This window comes from Nerophis ophidion, unplaced genomic scaffold, assembly GCF_033978795.1.
Source record: "Nerophis ophidion isolate RoL-2023_Sa unplaced genomic scaffold, RoL_Noph_v1.0 HiC_scaffold_33, whole genome shotgun sequence".
Classification (NCBI taxonomy): Eukaryota; Metazoa; Chordata; class Actinopteri; order Syngnathiformes; family Syngnathidae; genus Nerophis; species Nerophis ophidion.
In genome coordinates, this window is record NW_026906955.1 from 1,026,097 (window position 1) to 1,044,786 (window position 18,690).

Below are 18,690 nucleotides of genomic sequence, written 5' to 3' on the forward strand. Positions count from 1 at the left end.
ACTCTATTTAGGTAACATTTCATCATGTCTACCCATTCGTGAATTGAGAACAAATCTGAATTATCGCCCCTAAAGTAAGGTGGTGCTTTGACGTCAGGCTGCACGACAACTTTCACTTGTGGCGAACCATCTTGCCCGGAGGAAGGGCTCACAGCGGTGGACTGAGGCTGCAAGGCACTTGGCTGGTGCATCATGCTGATGTTGGCAGAGATGTTGTCTTCTATCTGTTTAGCTAAAGATGTGATCATGTCTCCAAAAGCATCAACAGTTATAACTTGTGTGGGCTCACGCACTGCTTGAGTAACTGGTGTAGAGCTAGAGATGGGGTTTAGTAGCGGGTTAAAAACTGGTTGGTCTATCATGAAACTAGGACTGCTTGACACCAACCTACCCCTCCCCATTCCAAATGTGACACCATGCCCACGACCAGCCATTGCAGGAATTTCAAATACTGTACTAATACTTCACCAACACAACAAAGACAAATTCCCACAAAGGTAGTATAGCAAAACAAGGCCAATAGTGACACAAGTTGACACATAAAAAAAAATACTTCACGGTAAAGCCCACTGTAAATACCCCTGACAAATCAATACATAGCACAGCACTGTAGCAAAAAAAACACAAGTGCTATTAGGGCATATCAAGCCTCTCATAAGCCCACACTGATCAATAGATGAACAAAATAAAACACAATCAAAAGGCTTCACTAATCACTCATACAAACAGGCATGCCCATTATACTTTTTTTTTTTTGATAGGACTATCTGTCACAAAATGTTCATAAAATGTACCAGCTGGATATAATAACATCACCAGCACAAACCTAAACGAGCTTAAATCCCACACACACACTTTAAATCAGCGTGGTTTGTCAGCACACCTTGCGCGCACGCGGGAGCGCGCACCTTTGTCCGCGGCGAAAGGGAGAGAGAGGGAGGAGCAGCAGAGTGCAGCGGGCGGGAAACTCCGGCAGCTTTCCCGGGCACCAGACGAGGGCTGGTCGGCGATGCAACGGGTCGTACGGCACCAAGTGTAACCGGTGGTCTCTTCCTCTGCGTTGTGTGTTTTTTATATAAGACGACCGACACCATGGGTTTCTCCACTGCACTTTACTGATAAAACAGAATACAATCGTCATCAAAACTTTGTGCCATCGTCGAGCCCCTCTCCCGTTATCGTAGACAAAAAGGCGGCATAGTTACATACACAGTAAAATAAAAACATACCTGATAAAACAGAATACAATCGTCATCAAAACTTTGTGCCATCGTCGAGCCCCTACACAAATATATAATAATGAACAAGAAATGAATTAAAGTTTTTAACAAGACATTTTCTGTCGTCGCATGAACGCCTACCTCTCCCGTTATCGTAGACAAAAAGGGAAGTTGGAGGGCGTGTCTAACGCATATAAAAAGACAGGTGTCACAGTAATTATTGCAGTAGGAGGGACAATGAGACAATGGTTCCACATTGACAAAACATCAAACAATATTCAGGTATTTACATGTAACTTACATATTTTGTGTAATTATAACAATAATAAAACTTTAGAAAATAAATTATTTACAAGACGTAATTGACCCTGTTACACATATACTAAACGTATATGTAATTATATACTAATCATATATTTAATATTCATACAGTAAACATGTATTTATTATCCTCTAAAAAGGCACACTTGGAAATAATGAATTTCTTTATGTGTGCAGTTGCGGCAGAAGTCCACAGGAGGGCGCACGTTCCCTCTTAATATTCCCGGTCCTCTCCGTCTCTCTCTCTCTCTTTATCCTTTTTTTTTGTTTCTTTTATTTTTTTTTTACATAAGTTTGGTTTCTCATACAGTTATATTTATACACTAAACATGTATTTAATATTAATACACTAAACATGTATTTAATATTTATACACTAAACATGTATTTAATATTAATACAAAAACATGTATTTAATTTTAATACACTAAACATATATTTAATATTAATTGTTAAGATTGTATATATCCACGCTCTTACTCAGTGACTGTGTTATAGAGGTAGGATGTTGTAGCGCATGTTATCCCCTTGAGGGCGCTCTGGAACTGTGTAGTGTTTAACACAGAAGCAGTTGTGTGTTCAACAGAAGAAGAGAATAAAAGTCTCCTCGGTGAGAGGACGTTGATGTTCAAGACTCGTTGAAAGTGTCGTTCATGTGCACGCATAAAGAACTCTGTTAAGCTCAAACACCTTAACAGGTTATGGGCCCAGCAACCCAAATAACGCCAGGAACTGCAGCAACCCCAGGAACCGCAGTAATTCCAGGAACCGCAGTGATTCCAACCAACTCAAGCAAACAAGGCAAGGTAGCGTTGAGTCGACGCACGGACACAGAAGCCAAGGAAGTTTGCAGGTGTGGACTTGAGCTAACAGAGGAGAACTACTTGACCAAGGATAAAGGTAATGCAAACGTGAAGTATTACACGGAGCATTAAAGGGACTTTAGCCAATGAAGTAGCGTGTACTCTCGAAGAAGAAGTAACCGCGGCAAAGTTTGAGCTAATTAGCATAGCACAGTGCTAAAGTGCGGAGCTTAAACAAAAATGGCGGCTCGTACTACTGGAGCAGTATCCCCGCAACTGTACTTCGATGGATCCGAAAGCAAGTATGACCTTTGGGAAGCAAGGTTTTTGGGACACTTACATATTTTAAAGTTGAAAGACACTGTTCTAAATGAACCAGTTGGAGAAGAGCAAGCAGCAGCGGACAGAATAAAGAATCCAGACTGCTATGCAGAGCTCATAAGGTTGATCGATGATAAAAGCCTGTCTTTAATTAGACATGATGCTACATACGATGGAAGGAAAGCACTGAAAATGCTGAGGGAGCACTACTCAGGAAAAAGCAAGCCACGAATAATCAACCTGTACACGTCCTTGACAAAACTACGGAAAGTAGATAGAGAGTCAACTACGGACTACATTATCAGAGCAGAAAACCTGATTACAGCACTTCGTGATGCCGGTGAGACTCTCAGTGATAGTCTGATCATAGCCATGATTCTTGGAGGACTTCCTGACGCTTACAAGCCATTAGCTGTACATGTAACACAAAACGAAGACAATGTGACATTTACAGATTTCAAAAGGAGATTACGTATTTACGAAGAGTCAGAGAAAATTAGTACTGCCGAGCCAACAGACAATGTGATGAAAATGTTCACAAAACAGGATAGAAATATCCAGAAGACGTACACCAGCAGCACTCAAAGTAGAAGTGGAGATGAAGATCTGACATGTTTCAAATGTGGATTAAAAGGACACAGAGCAAGAAATTGTATCCGAAAAGTGTGGTGCAACTTTTGTAAGAGCAACACACACCAAGAAACCATATGCAAAAAGAAAGATAAACGAGACAATGTCAAAAAGGTTACTGATGAACATTCCAGTGATTACCTCTTCAAAGCAGCACAAGAAGAAAGTGAGTCAGCACCCAAAATAAAGATGAAAGGCATTATGGTGGATGCAGGAGCGACATCCCACATTGTAAATGATGTGAATAACTTTACAAGCTTTGACAACACCTTTCAGCCAGAGACTCATTCAGTGGAACTAGCTGATGGGACAAGATGCAGTGGAATGGCCCAAGGAAGAGGAACAGCTACGATACATCTAATGGATAGCAATGGACGACAGCACAGGGCACAACTACAAAACGCTCTGTACATGCCCTCCTATCCCCACAACATCTTTTCAGTGGCGAGAGCAGCTGACGGAGGAGCAACCATAACTTTCAAGAAAGGACAGAGCCACATGACCACTAAAGATGGTAACAGATTTAAAATACACGAACATGAGAAGCTGTATTATCTACCAACTGTTGATGCAAATGAAGATCAGTGTAAAGTTTTTCATGACGTACAAACATGGCACGAGATTCTAGGACACTGCAACTATGACGATGTAATCAAACTCCAAACTGTGGTCAAAGGTATGGTAATTAAGGGAAATGTTAAGCCGGATCAGATGTGTGACATATGTACAAAAGGCAAGTTTACCCAAACGAGAAATAGGGAGCTAGATGCTAAAGCAAATAAACCCCTGGAGTTAATCCATACAGACCTAGCAGGACCAATGAAAACTGAGAGCATAGAAGGACACAAATACGCACAATGTTTCACAGATGACTATTCAGGTGCTGTATTAGTATATTTCCTTAAGTCAAAAAGTGATACAGTTACTGCAACAGAAAAGTTCTTAGCAGATGTAGCACCCTTTGGAGATGTAAAGTGTATACGTTCAGACAACGGCACTGAGTTTACAAACAGAGAGTTCCAAATGTTACTAACAAAGAACAAAATAAGACATGAGACGTCAGCGCCTTATTCGCCACACCAAAATGGCACAGCAGAGAGAGGATGGCGAACACTGTTTGACATGGCTAGATGCTTACTGATAGAAAGCAAACTACCAAACTATTTGTGGAACTATGCCATTCAAACAGCAGCTCATGTTAGAAACAGGTGTTACAATAGACGGATAAAGAAAACAGCATATGAGTTACTTTCAGGAAAAGTACCAAATGTGTCACAAATGCAAAAATTTGGGTCTACATGTTTTAGTTACAAACAAGAAAAAGGAAAACTAGTCTCCAAAAGTGAACAGGGCATTTTCATAGGATATGATAAAAACAGCCCAGCATTCCTTGTATATTATCCAGAAATGGAAAAAGTCCAAAAGATCAGATTGGTGAAATTCGCAACCAAAACAAGTGTAGAGAGAGACACACAAACTTTAGAGCCATACGCAAGACATGACATTGGAAACAGAGACAATGCAGTCTGTGACAGTGACCAGAAGGATGAGGACGGAGTTCAACCTGAAAACAAAACTGAGGATTTAAATGAGCAGGAAGATGTGGAACAATCAGCGGCAAATGCCGAAACAGAAATCAGAAAGAATCCATTCAGAGTAAAACAAAAGCCATCTTATTTACAAGATTATGAGACTGATGATTCATTGGACAGATTACAAACATGCGTTGATTTCTGTTATCGAGCAGTTTGTGACATTCCAGAAACTTATCAAGAAGCCGTGTTATCATCCGAGTCAATGCACTGGAAAAACGCCATGAATGAGGAGATGAAGTCACTAGTGGAAAATGACACATTCCAGTTGACTGACTTACCACCAGGTAAGCGAGCTTTAAAAGCTAAGTGGGTTTATGCACTCAAAACAGACATAGATAGATCTAATAAATTTAAAGCAAGATTTGTTGCTAAAGGATACGACCAGAGAGCAGGAACTGATTACGACGAGACGTTTTCACCGACAGCTGACATGTTAAGTGTAAGAATTGTCATGCAGAAGGCGGCACAGGAGGACTTAATCTTACATCAGATGGACGTGAAGACCGCGTATCTACACGCACCCATCGACTACGAAATCTATTTAGAACAACCACAAGGTTACGAGAAAAACTCTAACACTGGTGAAAAACTGGTATGTAAACTAAACAAATCATTGTATGGACTCAAACAGTCGGGCAGAAACTGGAATACAGTGCTACACACTCATTTATGTGGAAATGACTTTGTGCAAAATGATGCAGATCATTGTGTATATACAAGAGAAAAATATGGTCAAAAGGTAATTCTTATTATTTGGGTAGATGACCTTATTTTAGCTACCTCAAGTGAAAAATCAATGCAGGATGTCAAAAGAATGTTAACTCAGAGATTCAAAATGAAGGATTTGGGAACCCTAAAACATTTCTTAGGAATAGACTTTGAACAAACACATGGACTAGTCAAAATGTCACAAGACAGATATCTGAAAAAGGTTTTACAAAGGTTTGATATGGAAAATTGTAAACCAAGAGAAACTCCTTGTGAACCAAAACTTGATTATGCAGAAAATGTTGAAAAGTTGAAACAACCAAGACAGTAAGTACAGAGAAGCAGGGGGAAGTTTAATTTACTTATCAACATGCACTCGACCTGACATAAGCTTTGTTGCGAGTAAACTATCTCAACACTTTAATGAACCTACTATGGAACATTGGAATACAGTGAAACATGTATTCAGATACCTAAAAGGTACATCAGAACAAGGACTTCACTTCAAGAAGAATGTAACTGAAAGACTCGGTCTGACAGTTTACTGTGATGCAAGTTGGGCATCAAATGAAACAGACAGACGTAGCACATCAGGCTATTGTGCAACTTTGTGTGGAGGCAGTTCATTCATTTCATGGAAGACAAGAAAACAACCAACAGTAGCTCTTTCTACTTGTGAAGCAGAATACATTTCTTTAGCTTCAGCTATACAGGAGTGTCTTTACATTGAACAGCTACTAAAAGGACTTGATAACTGTCAATATGTTAAAAGAAAAGTGTACGAAGACAATCAGGGTACGATTGCACTCACTAAAAATCCTGTTAACAAACAAAGATGCGAACACATTGATGTGAAATACCACTTCATAAGAGACATTGTTGCTACTGGTAGGGTAATACTGGAATATTGTCCTACAGAACAAATGGTTGCTGATATTCTGACAAAACCAGCTACTAAACAGAAGTTGAAATGTTTCTCACAGAATATGTTTGGCATGTTGGCATGAAGACTTGAAGGATAAATCCTAACAAAACAGGATGATGGAAAATGTTCTTGAAATATTGTTTAACACAGTGCGCTAATAGCGAGTGGGGGTGTTAAGATTGTATATATCCACGCTCTTACTCAGTGACTGTTATAGAGCTAGGATGTTGTAGCGCATGTTATCCCCTTGAGGGCGCTCTGGAACTGTGTAGTGTTTAACACAGAAGCAGTTGTGTGTTCAACAGAAGAAGAGAATAAAAGTCTCCTCGGTGAGAGGACGTTGATGTTCAAGACTCGTTGAAAGTGTCGTTCATGTGCACGCATAAAGAACTCTGTTAAGCTCAAACACCTTAACATCTATATTTGTTTTGGCGGTTAAGCATAAGCTGTAGTGTGACTGGATGGAGATGGAAGGGGATTGTGACGGGATGTATGAGGAAGGTATGGACATGGATAGGACTAGAGGGGAGAGAGGAAAGAAGGGGAGAGGAGGTCATGAAGGAAAGTCGAGTGCTAAAAGAGTGCACGAAAACGAGGAAAATGTTGATAAGAGGAAAAGGGTTATGGTAGATAGTTATAGAATAATTTATACATTTAAATCAAATCAAGATATGAATGACGTTAGTTTGATGACACTGTTTCATATAGTTTATGAAATAGTTCATGCAATCTACAGAATAAATAAAGCGGGAGGTGTGGTAACCAGAGGTGGGTAGTAACGCGCTACATTTACTCCGTTACATTTACTTGAGTAACTTTTGGGATAAATTGTACTTCTATGAGTAGTTTTTATGCAACATACTTTTACTTTTACTTGAGTATATTTATAGAGAAGAAACGCTACTTTTACTCTGTTCCATTTATCTACATTCAGCTCGCTACTCGCTACTTTTTTTTATCGATCTATTAATGTTTATTTTGGTTAATGACAGAGCTTCAAAGTAGAATCCACGCATGCCTGCGTTTCACCAATCACATGCAGTCACTGGTGACGTTGGACCAATCAAACAGAGCCAGGCGGTCACATGACCGTCACACGTTAAACGTTTTGACAAACTTATTGGGGTGTTACCATTTAGTGGTCAATTGTACGGAATATGTACTGTACTGTGCAATCTAATAATAAAAGTTTAAATCAATCAATCAAAAGTTTAAAGGAAAAATGACACTTTTTATTTCAACCGTACTTCCCGTCAAAAGCCTAAAGACTGATCGCACAGTTCCTGTCTTCACAATAAAAGCGCCGCTCCATCGCGCCTGCGCTAACAAAATAAGAGTCTCCGAAAGCCAGCGCAAACGAGCTAGCAAGCCACGGAGTTTGCCGCCAATGTATTTCTTGTAAAGTGTATAAAAACGAATATGGAAGCTGGACAAATAAGATGCCAAAAACCAACGACGTTCATGTGGTATTAGACAGAAAAGAGGAACTTTTTTTCTCCTCCATTTGAAAACTTGGACGTCTGATTCCAATCAATGCAAGTCATCAGAATCAGGTAATACACCAACTTATATTCTTGTTTTTCATGAAAGATAGGAATCTATATGTTAAACATGCATGTATATTCATTAAAACACGTTCAACATGAGAACAAAAACGGCAAAATGAATAAATATAGATTATATACTGTATATATAAATGTATGTATATATATATATATATATATATATATATATATATATATATATATATATATATATATATATATATATGATATGTGTGTGTATAAATGGTTTGTGTGTGTATGTATGATATGTGTGTGTATAAATGATATGTGTGTGTATGCATATGTATATATGAGGTATATCACCTCGACTTGGTCATTTATTAAATAATTGATTGAGGATGAAAAACTTATTGGGGTGTTACCATTTAATGGTCAATTGTACGGAATATGTACTGTACTGTGCAATCTAATGATAAAAGTACCAATCAATCAATCAAATCAATGAATGCCTACTGAGGCTATGGTGCTGTTAAGTTATTCTGGCTCAATGTGCCATTTTTCATTTTAATTTTAATGTACTATTATTTAAAATATATTATTGTTTTAGTAGCTTAAGAGATATTCCTGGCTCTGAATTTGCTCATTGCTATTCTTGCATTTTTGTGCATTATTTGTTGCCGTAATCATTAAACAAACAGGTTACTCATCAGTTACTCAGTACTTGAGTAGTTTTTTCACAACATACTTTTTACTTTTACTCAAGTAAATATTTGGGTGACTACTCCTTACTTTTACTTGAGTAATAAATCTCTAAAGTAACAGTACTCTTACTTGAGTACAATTTCTGGCTACTCTACCCACCTCTGGTGGTAAAATTTCTCTGGGTTCCTGCTCATGTAGGAGTTGTGGGGAATGAGTTAGCTGATAAATATGCAAAAAAAGCAAGCACTAAAACAGAAGTAAACATGGAGATGAAGCACAGTAAAGAAGAAGTGAAGAGCATCATTAAGATAGAACACAATAAAAAGTGGCAGGATAATTGGAATAAGGAAACAAAAGGAAGAGAGTATTACAAAGTCCAGAGGAGAGTAGGTGTCATGAGAGGAGGGGGTAGAAATAGGAAGGAAGAAGACATTATTACTAGAATGAGATTAGGACATACATGTCTAAATAGACATGTATGTCAGCCTTCCCGGTAAGGTTTATTCAGGTGTACTGGAGAGGAGGCTACGTCGGATAGTCGAACCTCGGATTCAGGAGGAACAGTGTGGTTTTCGTCCTGGTCGTGGAACTGTGGACCAGCTCTATACTCTCGGCAGGGTTCTTGAGGGTGCATGGGAGTTTGCCCAACCAGTCTACATGTGCTTTGTGGACTTGGAGAAGGCATTCGACCGTGTCCCTCGGGAAGTCCTGTGGGGAGTGCTCAGAGAGTATGGGGTATCGGACTGTCTTATCGTGGCGGTCCGCTCCCTGTACGATCAGTGCCAGAGCTTGGTCCGCATTGCCGGCAGTAAGTCGAACACATTTCCAGTGAGGGTTGGACTCCGCCAAGGCTGTCCTTTGTCACCCATTCTGTTCATAACTTTTATGGACAGAATTTCTAGGCGCAGTCAAGGCGTTGAGGGGTTCCGGTTTGGTGGCTGCAGGATTAGGTCTCTGCTTTTTGCAGATGATGTGGTCCTGATGGCTTCATCTGACCGGGATCTTCAGCTCTCACTGGATCGGTTCGCAGCCGAGTGTGAAGCGACCGGAATGAGAATCAGCACCTCCAAGTCCGAGTCCATGGTTCTCGCCCGGAAAAGGGTGGAGTGCCATCTCCGGGTTGGGGAGGAGACCCTGCCCCAAGTGGAGGAGTTCAAGTACCTAGGAGTCTTGTTCACGAGTGAGGGAAGAGTGGATCGTGAGATCGACAGGCGGATCGGTGCGGCGTCTTCAGTAATGCGGACGTTGTACCGGTCCGTTGTGGTGAAGAAGGAGCTGAGCCGGAAGGTAAAGCTCTCAATTTACCGGTCGATCTACGTTCCCATCCTCACCTATGGTCATGAGCTTTGGGTCATGACCGAAAGGATAAGATCACGGGTACAAGCGGCCGAAATGAGTTTCCTCCGCCGTGTGGCGGGGCTCTCCCTTAGAGATAGGGTGAGAAGCTCTGCCATCCGGGAGGAACTCAAAGTAAAGCCGCTGCTCCTTCACATCGAGAGGAGCCAGATGAGGTGGTTCGGGCATCTGGTCAGGATGCCACCCGAACGCCTCCCTAGGGAGGTGTTTAGGGCACGTCCAACCGGTAGGAGGCCACGGGGAAGACCCAGGACACGTTGGGAAGACTATGTCTCCCGGCTGGCCTGGGAACGCCTCGGGATCCCCCGGGAAGAGCTAGACGAAGTGGCTGGGGAGAGGGAAGTCTGGGTTTCCCTGCTTAGGCTGTTGCCCCCGCGACCCGACCTCGGATAAGCGGAAGATGATGGATGGATGGATGGATGGATGGATGTCTAAATAGTTCACTAAAATTGATTGGAAACATACTACAGGGCTGTGTGATTTTTGCCATCAAATAGAGAATGTTGACCATGTTTTAATACAATGTAGGAAATACAATAGAGAAAGAGAAATACTGGAAAATAAGTTAGCAAAAGAAAATATTAGGTTAGAAGTGGGAAGTATATTAGGATTGCATTCAGAAAACATAGGATATAAAGCAATATAAACATATTTAAAAAACACTGGTTTGAATAAAAGAATATAGAGTAGGGATCCACCTCGGTCCACACTCCATTACAGTAGGTAGCGCTAATGCACACCACAAGGTTGCTTGCCAACCGCCTTAAAAAAAACAAAAGAAGAAGAAGATGTATGCTTTGTTCAATCGAACGAATCGTTCGCGACCGACACAACGCTAGCACATCGACGCAGAAAGCCGCGAGCAGGACGCTAATAAGTCAGTCTTATTATTTGTTCTCCAGTTTATAATATTCACGTCGTATAAAATACATCTGTGATTCTTTATTTAAGGATAAAGTGGTCTCGATGCGCTATAAGCACTGTGCCGCTTCTCCTGCTATCTTTGCTTGTTAGTTAGCTTAGCTGGCTAGTTAGCTTAGCTTGTTAGCTGCTAACAGAAGACACAGAAGTTATCAACACATCGCTAAGTAGAGATCAAGTGTGAGAGTAAAGTGTTGTGATTGTGTGAAAATGTCTACATTACACATGTTGAGAGCGTTGGTGGATCAGCGACTAACTGCTGCCGTTGAAGAAATATTTGTAGTGTTAGAAAGAACGATAGCAGAATACGAGGAGGAACTTTCTAGAACAAAGGAGGAAAACTATCAACTACTGGACGCTGTTTTCAAGAAACATCAAGTTGTGTTACACAGAACAGGTTTGTTGACTTCTTACTCTCACATCTTTACTAACTTCATACTTGATTGTTAACAAGACAATGACATTTATTATGTGAATGGAGTAGCCTTGTCAAGTGAAAGTAAACAATCCGGCATGCAAATGAAAGAAGATTCATGGAACAGAGTAATGTAACTAAAGAAGAACATGGGTAATCAACAGAAAACATTCCTAGGTTTTGTTACAGAGGTAGTCAGCAAATCATAATGACAGCAAGCACTAAAGTGTCCGTTCGCAACTTGCTTAAAATTACTTTTTTTTTTTTTCCTACAAAACAATACAACTAGATCATCCCTGACTTGCTTATGTTACTATTCGTGGTTTAACAGAATGTATACATATTTTTAAATGTCCATTATCTTTCACAATGACTAACTGAGAAAGGCTCCGGCGACCCCGAAAGGGACAAGCGGTAGAAAATGGATGGATTGATAATTATATAGAATAAAAATGGTTGGGAATTAGTGCATGCTAGTCACTTACTGCTGTCTCGTACACACACTGGGAGCGTGTGCACGTACACAGAAACAGTTCGAGAGAAGCAACTAACACTTTGCAGTCATGTTGTTGTTGTCATAATAGAATATACTTTCAGTGATAACTAGGGATGTACGCTTTGCTTTTTCACTCGGGCACTGGTGCTATTAAATGAAAACATTTAGTAAGTAACTCAGAAAAAAAATTGAAGTAATATGAAGTGTTCTAAATATTAATTATAATATCAGCACTCAAACAACAATATACAGTAACACACATGTGCACTCATACTAATAAGACCTCATTCAGCTTTTTATAGCCAAGTAATACTATAAAAGTATAGTCCAGTAGCATGTATCAGTAACATAACATGACTGACAGCACATGCATGTCCATTACTGATCATAATGCCACGCATACACATGCCAGAATGAGAAGTGACACTGATAGGTTTTCAATGGAGTCAGTCCCCAGGAACGGGGATTTGTTTAAAGTCTGTAAAAAATCGGATAATGTTAACACAAGGTCTAAAGGGCAAATATTTATCCATGAAAGCAGAATATCACATACTACACATGGCTTTTAGCACAAAATGATGTAACTCCACACATGCAAAACATGTACACGCACATTAGCTTTGTGTGTTGATCTAACGCAGGGGTCGGCAACCTTCAGCATACAAAGAGACATTTTAGCCCGTTTCCCCCCAAATAAAACCCACCTATAGCCACAAACTCTGTTAGATTCCTAAAACGATGATAACACCACTTATAGTTGTGTTACACGTGTGCTATAGGATTTATGAAATCAAACACTTATTTGATTTATCTCTGGGTATAACAAAGCAAATCATCAAATTATTTTGAATATTAGAAACAAAATACACTCTTCCTTCCTTTAATAATTAATTGAAATTAAAAAATCAACTCATTCCAATGTTCTGAAGGCATAAAACTGTGGATTATTCATTTGACTAAAAACAACTACTTGGTCATCAATAAAAACAGCAAATTAATAACAATGTAAGTAAATAAAATATCTATCTTTGTTGATCCGTCATTGCTAGGGGTTGATCGCTAAAAACAATACAATTGCATGGCAGCAAGAGATGTCGCATAAGGGCTGTGACATACATTTACATCCACAATATATTCACATGGGTTTTATTTTCCTATGACAAGATCCCAGAACTCTCCAAAATTACAACTGTAAAATTCAAATGAACTAACTAAATAAAATGAAATATAATAGATCAAGTAACCATTATTTGTTGACATTCGGTTTCAAAGCCAAAGGGAGCCACGACGGAGGCATGAAAGAACCTCATGTGGCTCCAGAGCCGCAGGTTGCAGACCCCTGATCTAACGCTAGCTATCATTGAATATAGATTCAATATAATAAGATAGTGTAAGTCAGTGTTTTTCAACCTTTTTTGAGCCAAGGCACAATTTTTGTGTTGAAAATATCTGGAGGCACACCACCAGCAGAAATCATTAAAAAATAAACCTCAGTTGACAATAAAAAGTCGTCACAATTGTTGGATATGACTTTAAAGCATAACCAAGCATGCATCAATATAGTTCTTGTCTCAAAGTAGGTGTACCTGTCACACCGTGCCGTGACTTATTCTGAGTTTTTTTTGCTGTTTTCCTGTGTGTAGTGTTTTAGTTCTTGTCTTGCGCTCCTATTTTGGTGTCTTTTTCTCTTTTTTTGGTATTTTCCTGTAGCAGTTTCATGTCATCCTTTGAGCGATATTTCCCGCATCTATTTTCTTTTAGCAATCAAGAATATTTTTTTTTTCTTTCTTTGTGGGGACATTGTTGATTGTCATGTCATGTTGGGATGTACATTGTGGGCGCCGTCTTTGTTCCACAGTAAGTCTTTGCTGTTGTCCAGCATTCTGTTTTTGTTTGTTTTGTAGCCAGTTCAGTTTTAGCTTTGTTCTGAATAGCCATCCCCTAGCTTCAATGCCTTTTCTTAGGGGCACTCACCTTTTGTTTATTCTGGGTTTAAGCATTAGGTACCTTTTGACCTGCAAGCTGCCTTCTCGCGGTTCCCGACATCTACAAAGCAATTAGCAACCAGCTGCCACCTACTGATATGGAAGAGTATTACACGGTTACTCTGCCGAGCTCTAGATTTCAGACACTCAACAACAACACATCATTTGCAGACTATAATTACTGCTTTGCAAAAAATATTTTTAACCCAAATACGTGAAATTAGATAATCTCCCACGGCACAGCAGACTGTATCTCACGGCACAGTGGTTGAAAAACACTCGTGTAAGTAATATAGATGCTAAAATGTTCTGTTAAACCACAAATGGTAACATCTATCCTTTGATGTTCTGTGTGTGTGTGTGTGTGTGTCTGTGTGCGTGCGTGCGTGCGTGCGTGCGTGTGTGTGTGTGTGTGTGTGTGTGTGTGTGTGTGTGTGTGCGTGCGCGTGGGCGTGTAAGTCAACATTGAAGAGTTATGACATGATGGTGTTGTTACAGTGTACACACCCCGTTTCCATATGAGTTGGGGAATTGTGTTAGATGTAAATATAAACGGAATACAATGATTTGCAAATCCTTTTAAACCAATATTCAATTGAATATGCTACAAAGACAAGATGTTTGATGTTCACACTCACAAACTTTATTTTTTTTTTGCAAATAATAATTAACTTAAAATTTCATGGCTGCAACACGTGCCAAAGTAGTTGGGAAAGGGCATGTTCACCACTGTGTTACATCACCTTTTCTTTTAACAACACTCATGGTTCTCGAGCTGGAAGAATCCTCAGATCCTACAGTGAGGAATGCACAGGTACCAATCCGAACAGGCCGGAAGTGGCAAGCAGGGCCAGAGGTTGCCAAAGCCATTGGCAGGCTCCAACACCAGGAGATAGTTGGCAGGGTGCAAGTAGGAAGAGCGGGGCTTGGCTGGGGAGATTCTCCACGCCTTTGGTCCAAGGCCACAAAGAGGGAACGCAGAGCCATGGTTGTGGAGGAGGTCTCAAGGGCGAACCAGGAGCAATATACCATCAAGGCCGTGTCTCAAGGTCGCCAAGGAAGATGGACCACTTGGGAAGGTACCCTTAGCAGACCCATCAGCTGGGCCGACCTATGGAAGATGCCCCAAGCCAGACTCAGCTTCCTACTCAGGGCAACTTATGACACCTTGCCATGCCCCAGAAACCTCCACCAGTGGTACGGCCAGGAGGAGAGCTGTCCCCTGTGTGGTGCTCCCAACGCCAGCCTGCAGCACTTGCTATCAAGCTGCAAGATCGGGCTGACACAGGGTCGCTTCAGATGGCGACATGATCAAGTCCTGATGAAACTGGCAGAAATCCTGGAGAGCAGTAGACGAGAGGCCAACAGCCAACCCATAGCCAAACAACATTCTGTCATGTTTGTGAGGCCAGGGGAAGGCAAAGGAGACACCAGCCGAAGAGGCCCCCGCAGTGTCCTCTCTCTGGCAAGGGACTGGAGTATGAGGGCTGACATTGGCAAACAGCTCCAATTCCCCCGTGAGATCACCACCACTTCACTCCGCCCAGACATTGTGCTGTGGTCTGCTGTTACCAAGTCTGCCATGCTGGTTGAGCTTACCATCCCCTGGGAGGAGGGAATCCAGGCAGCATACGAGCGCAAAGCAGCCAAGTATGCAGATCTGGCTGCTGAGTGCAGAGAGGCAGGCTGGTCCACTCCCATCTACCCTGTGGAAGTAGGCTGTCGGGGCTTCGTCGGTACATCAACCATAAGGCTGCTCCGAGATGTGGGATTGACTGGGGCTAAGCTCCGAAGGGAAACAAAGGCCCTTGCTGAGGAAGCAGAAAAGGGAAGTTTCTGGTTGTGGCTGAGGAGGAGAGATAAGTACTGGGGGTCGAGGCAATAAGATGGGTCAGCTGCAGGGGGTGGCAGGGAGACGTCCCTGCCACCGCTCCGCCACCAGGAGGCGTTCCGGGGTTAAAGAGAGCGAAACTCCTATGAGCGGTGGTCCCCGGCTGATGACCCTGCAGCTGACCCAAGGCGCTGTAGGAGGCGCGTCAGGCATACTTGCCCAGCAGAAACAACACCATATCTGTACAATCAATCTGCTTTGCAAAAAATATTTTTAACCCAAATACGTGAAATTAGATAATCTCCCACGGCACAGCAGACTGTATCTCACGGCACAGTGGTTGAAAAACACTCGTGTAAGTAATATAGATGCTGCCGTGTGTGTCTTTCTCTCTCCGTCACTCTCATCATCTTTCCCCTCAAGATTTCCAACGCTGCTGATAAAGGGAACAGGTGATTGGATCACTCGCTCCAGCTGAGGTATCTGCTCACCTGTATGCTGCTTCCTGGCCGGCCCCTGCACACGCCCCGCCCGCAGGGAACGCGTAGGCCACGCCCCTCTCCACAGTTATATTATTCTTTTATTTTTCCATATTTAACATATTGTGTTGAAGTTTGTGGAAATGTTTACAGCAACAGTCTTCCAGCTTGTATTCTTAGGTTATTTCAATTAAGAGGAGAAAACTATCATTTACGGGGGATATTGATTTTTGAAATAGGTAAAGTAAGAAGGAATATAAAATGCAAATTTATCACAGTTTTAGGAGTTAAATGGTGGAACAAGCTCAGTGATGAGTTGAAGACATGTAGTTCTCTCACTGGGTCCATGTGTACACTCTCAGTTACATTAACACTGATATTATACATGTGGGCCAATAGATAGAAATGCTGTTAAATGTAGCTTTGATGTGGCAAGCTACTTTTGCAGTGTAGCGTGTAGTGTAGCTTGCTACAATTCTCTGAGGATAGTTTAGCTACATTTAATGGAGAGTAACTTGTAGCTTAGCTTACTACATTTTCCAGGTCGCTTGCCCATCACTGTCTGTTTGGCCTAGCTCACATGTGAATAGTTTGAATACTGCAAACTTCAATACAGTAACACCTCATTTGTGTTCTATGTTCTGCAGACGTCCAGCAGGTGTCAGCAGAGAGTCATGAAGAGATTCCCTCCAAGCAGCAGGAGTGGAGCTCCAGTGTGGGACAGAAGGAGCTACAGGACCCCTCCCACATTAAAGAGGAAGAGGAGGAACTGTGGGATCAGCTTCAAAGGTTGGTGGAGGATAATGATGAAGATGAAGCTCAGTCCTTACAGCTTCATCACAGTCAAAGTGAGGAGAACAGAGGGGCGGAGCTTGTAAGTCAACACATCACAGAAGCTGATGGAGAGCATTGTGAAGATATAAAGTCAGAACCAGACAGCATCTTTGCTCCACTGTCAGACATGGACCACACGATGTCACACTCTTCTGATCACAGTGACCACATCCAAAAACCTTTGGAGAGTAAAAATGACTCCAAAGGTGATACGAGACATCACACTAACAACAAACACTTGGACTGCTCTCAATGTGGGAAATCATTTAAAAGAAAGACTGATTTTACAAGACACAAGAGAATACATACTGGAGAGAAACCTTTTACTTGCTCTGTTTGTAAAAAAAGTTTCTCCACAAAGCAACACATGACCACACACATGAGAACACACACGGGAGAGAAACATTTTACTTGCTCTGTTTGTAAGAAGAGTTTCTCCATTAAGTCTGCCATGACCAGACACATGAGAACACACACTGGAGAGAAACCTTTTCCTTGCTCTGTTTGTAAGAAGAGTTTCTCCAGAAAGCAACACATGACCACACACATGAGAAGACACACTGGAGAGAAACCTTTTCCATGCTCAGTGTGTCCCAAAAGATTCTCCATAAATGAACAAATGAAAAGACACATGAGAACACACACTGGAGAGAAACCTTTTACTTGCTCTCTTTGTAAGAAGAGGTTTTCCAGAAAGCTTAACATGTCCACGCACATGAGAACACATACTGGAGAGAAACCATTTACTTGCCCTGTTTGTAAGAAGAGTTTCTCCACAAAGCTTGTCATGACCAGACACATGAGAACACACACTGGAGAGAAACCGTTTAGTTGCACTGTGTGCGATAAAACATTCAGGGTTAAGAATAAGGTCAGTAAACACAAGTGTGTAACAGTCATGGAAGCTGCAGGGATTTAAAAACACTTAAACAGTGATTGTGCTAAATGTACTTTAAAACACAGCATGTTTAATATGAATGAATATTTGATGTTGTATGTAGTGCCTCTCATCTTCTACTGTTATTCTATGTTGTTCTGGAATTACTTTTAAGTTGTGTGCATTTATTGAATATCATGTATGTAGCTACTATTTTATTTCATTTTCTCATTGTTAAAGAGAGAACTTCTTATTATTTACAGTTGTTTTTTGTTCACACATTTTCTTCCATTGCATTTTTATTGATGTTATTATCCAATTAAAAGAATGAATGAATAAAATTGTTAACAAAATGTGGACTGAGCAGCATTATTACATCATGGATGTTAACTCCTGCAAAACATCAACAAAGAAGAAAAAGGCTGAAGTTAGCAACACATCACTGAACTTTAGAGTCATCGTGAGTGGAGTTGCTTGTTTTTATTGCTGCATTTGTACTTATTTCACCTCACATCTTCACTTTCAACTCTAAAGTCTTCTTCAAATATATTGTTGAAGGTTTTGAAGATCGATGTTTATGATGTGTGTGTAGTCTGTGGAAAGGGTTGTTGTCCCTTGTGGATCCAATTGTTCACTTGCACAGATACATCTTCATCATCATCATCATCATCATCATCATCAGACATAACCGGTCCACTACTGGATGAAACCTTAGCATTAATGTTCTAATATCAGTGTGACCTCATTATTCCTTGATTATAAGACAT

The 18,690-nt window shown here is 40.9% G+C and overlaps 1 protein-coding gene and 1 long non-coding RNA gene across 4 annotated transcripts; one reads left to right on the forward strand and one right to left on the reverse strand.

The window, feature by feature from the left end:
- Positions 1-1,097: 1,097 nt before the first annotated feature.
- Positions 1,098-1,589, reverse strand: LOC133546595 (uncharacterized). Its single transcript, XR_009805244.1, has 2 exons — positions 1,362-1,589; positions 1,098-1,167 (listed from the first exon to the last, which is right to left on the reverse strand). It is a non-coding gene; the product is annotated as an uncharacterized LOC133546595 (long non-coding RNA).
- A 9,310-nt stretch (positions 1,590-10,899) lies between these two features.
- LOC133546598 (gastrula zinc finger protein XlCGF57.1-like) lies at positions 10,900-18,229 on the forward strand. 3 transcript variants are annotated; one of them, XR_009805246.1, is made up of 2 exons: positions 10,900-11,403; positions 16,157-16,822. XR_009805246.1 is itself a non-coding variant. In XM_061892382.1 (2 exons), the coding sequence occupies exons 1-2, from the start codon at positions 11,217-11,219 to the stop codon at positions 17,963-17,965; spliced, it is 1,293 nt and encodes a 430-aa protein (XP_061748366.1). In that variant the 5' UTR covers positions 10,900-11,216; the 3' UTR covers positions 17,966-18,229. The 3 variants fall into 3 exon arrangements, 2 of the variants coding, with proteins under 2 accessions (XP_061748366.1, XP_061748367.1); XM_061892382.1 differs by lacking the exon at positions 16,157-16,822 and adding an exon at positions 16,860-18,229; XM_061892383.1 differs by lacking the exon at positions 10,900-11,403 and adding an exon at positions 16,860-16,946 and having other exon boundaries at positions 14,624-16,299.
- The last annotated feature ends 461 nt before the right edge of the window (positions 18,230-18,690 follow it).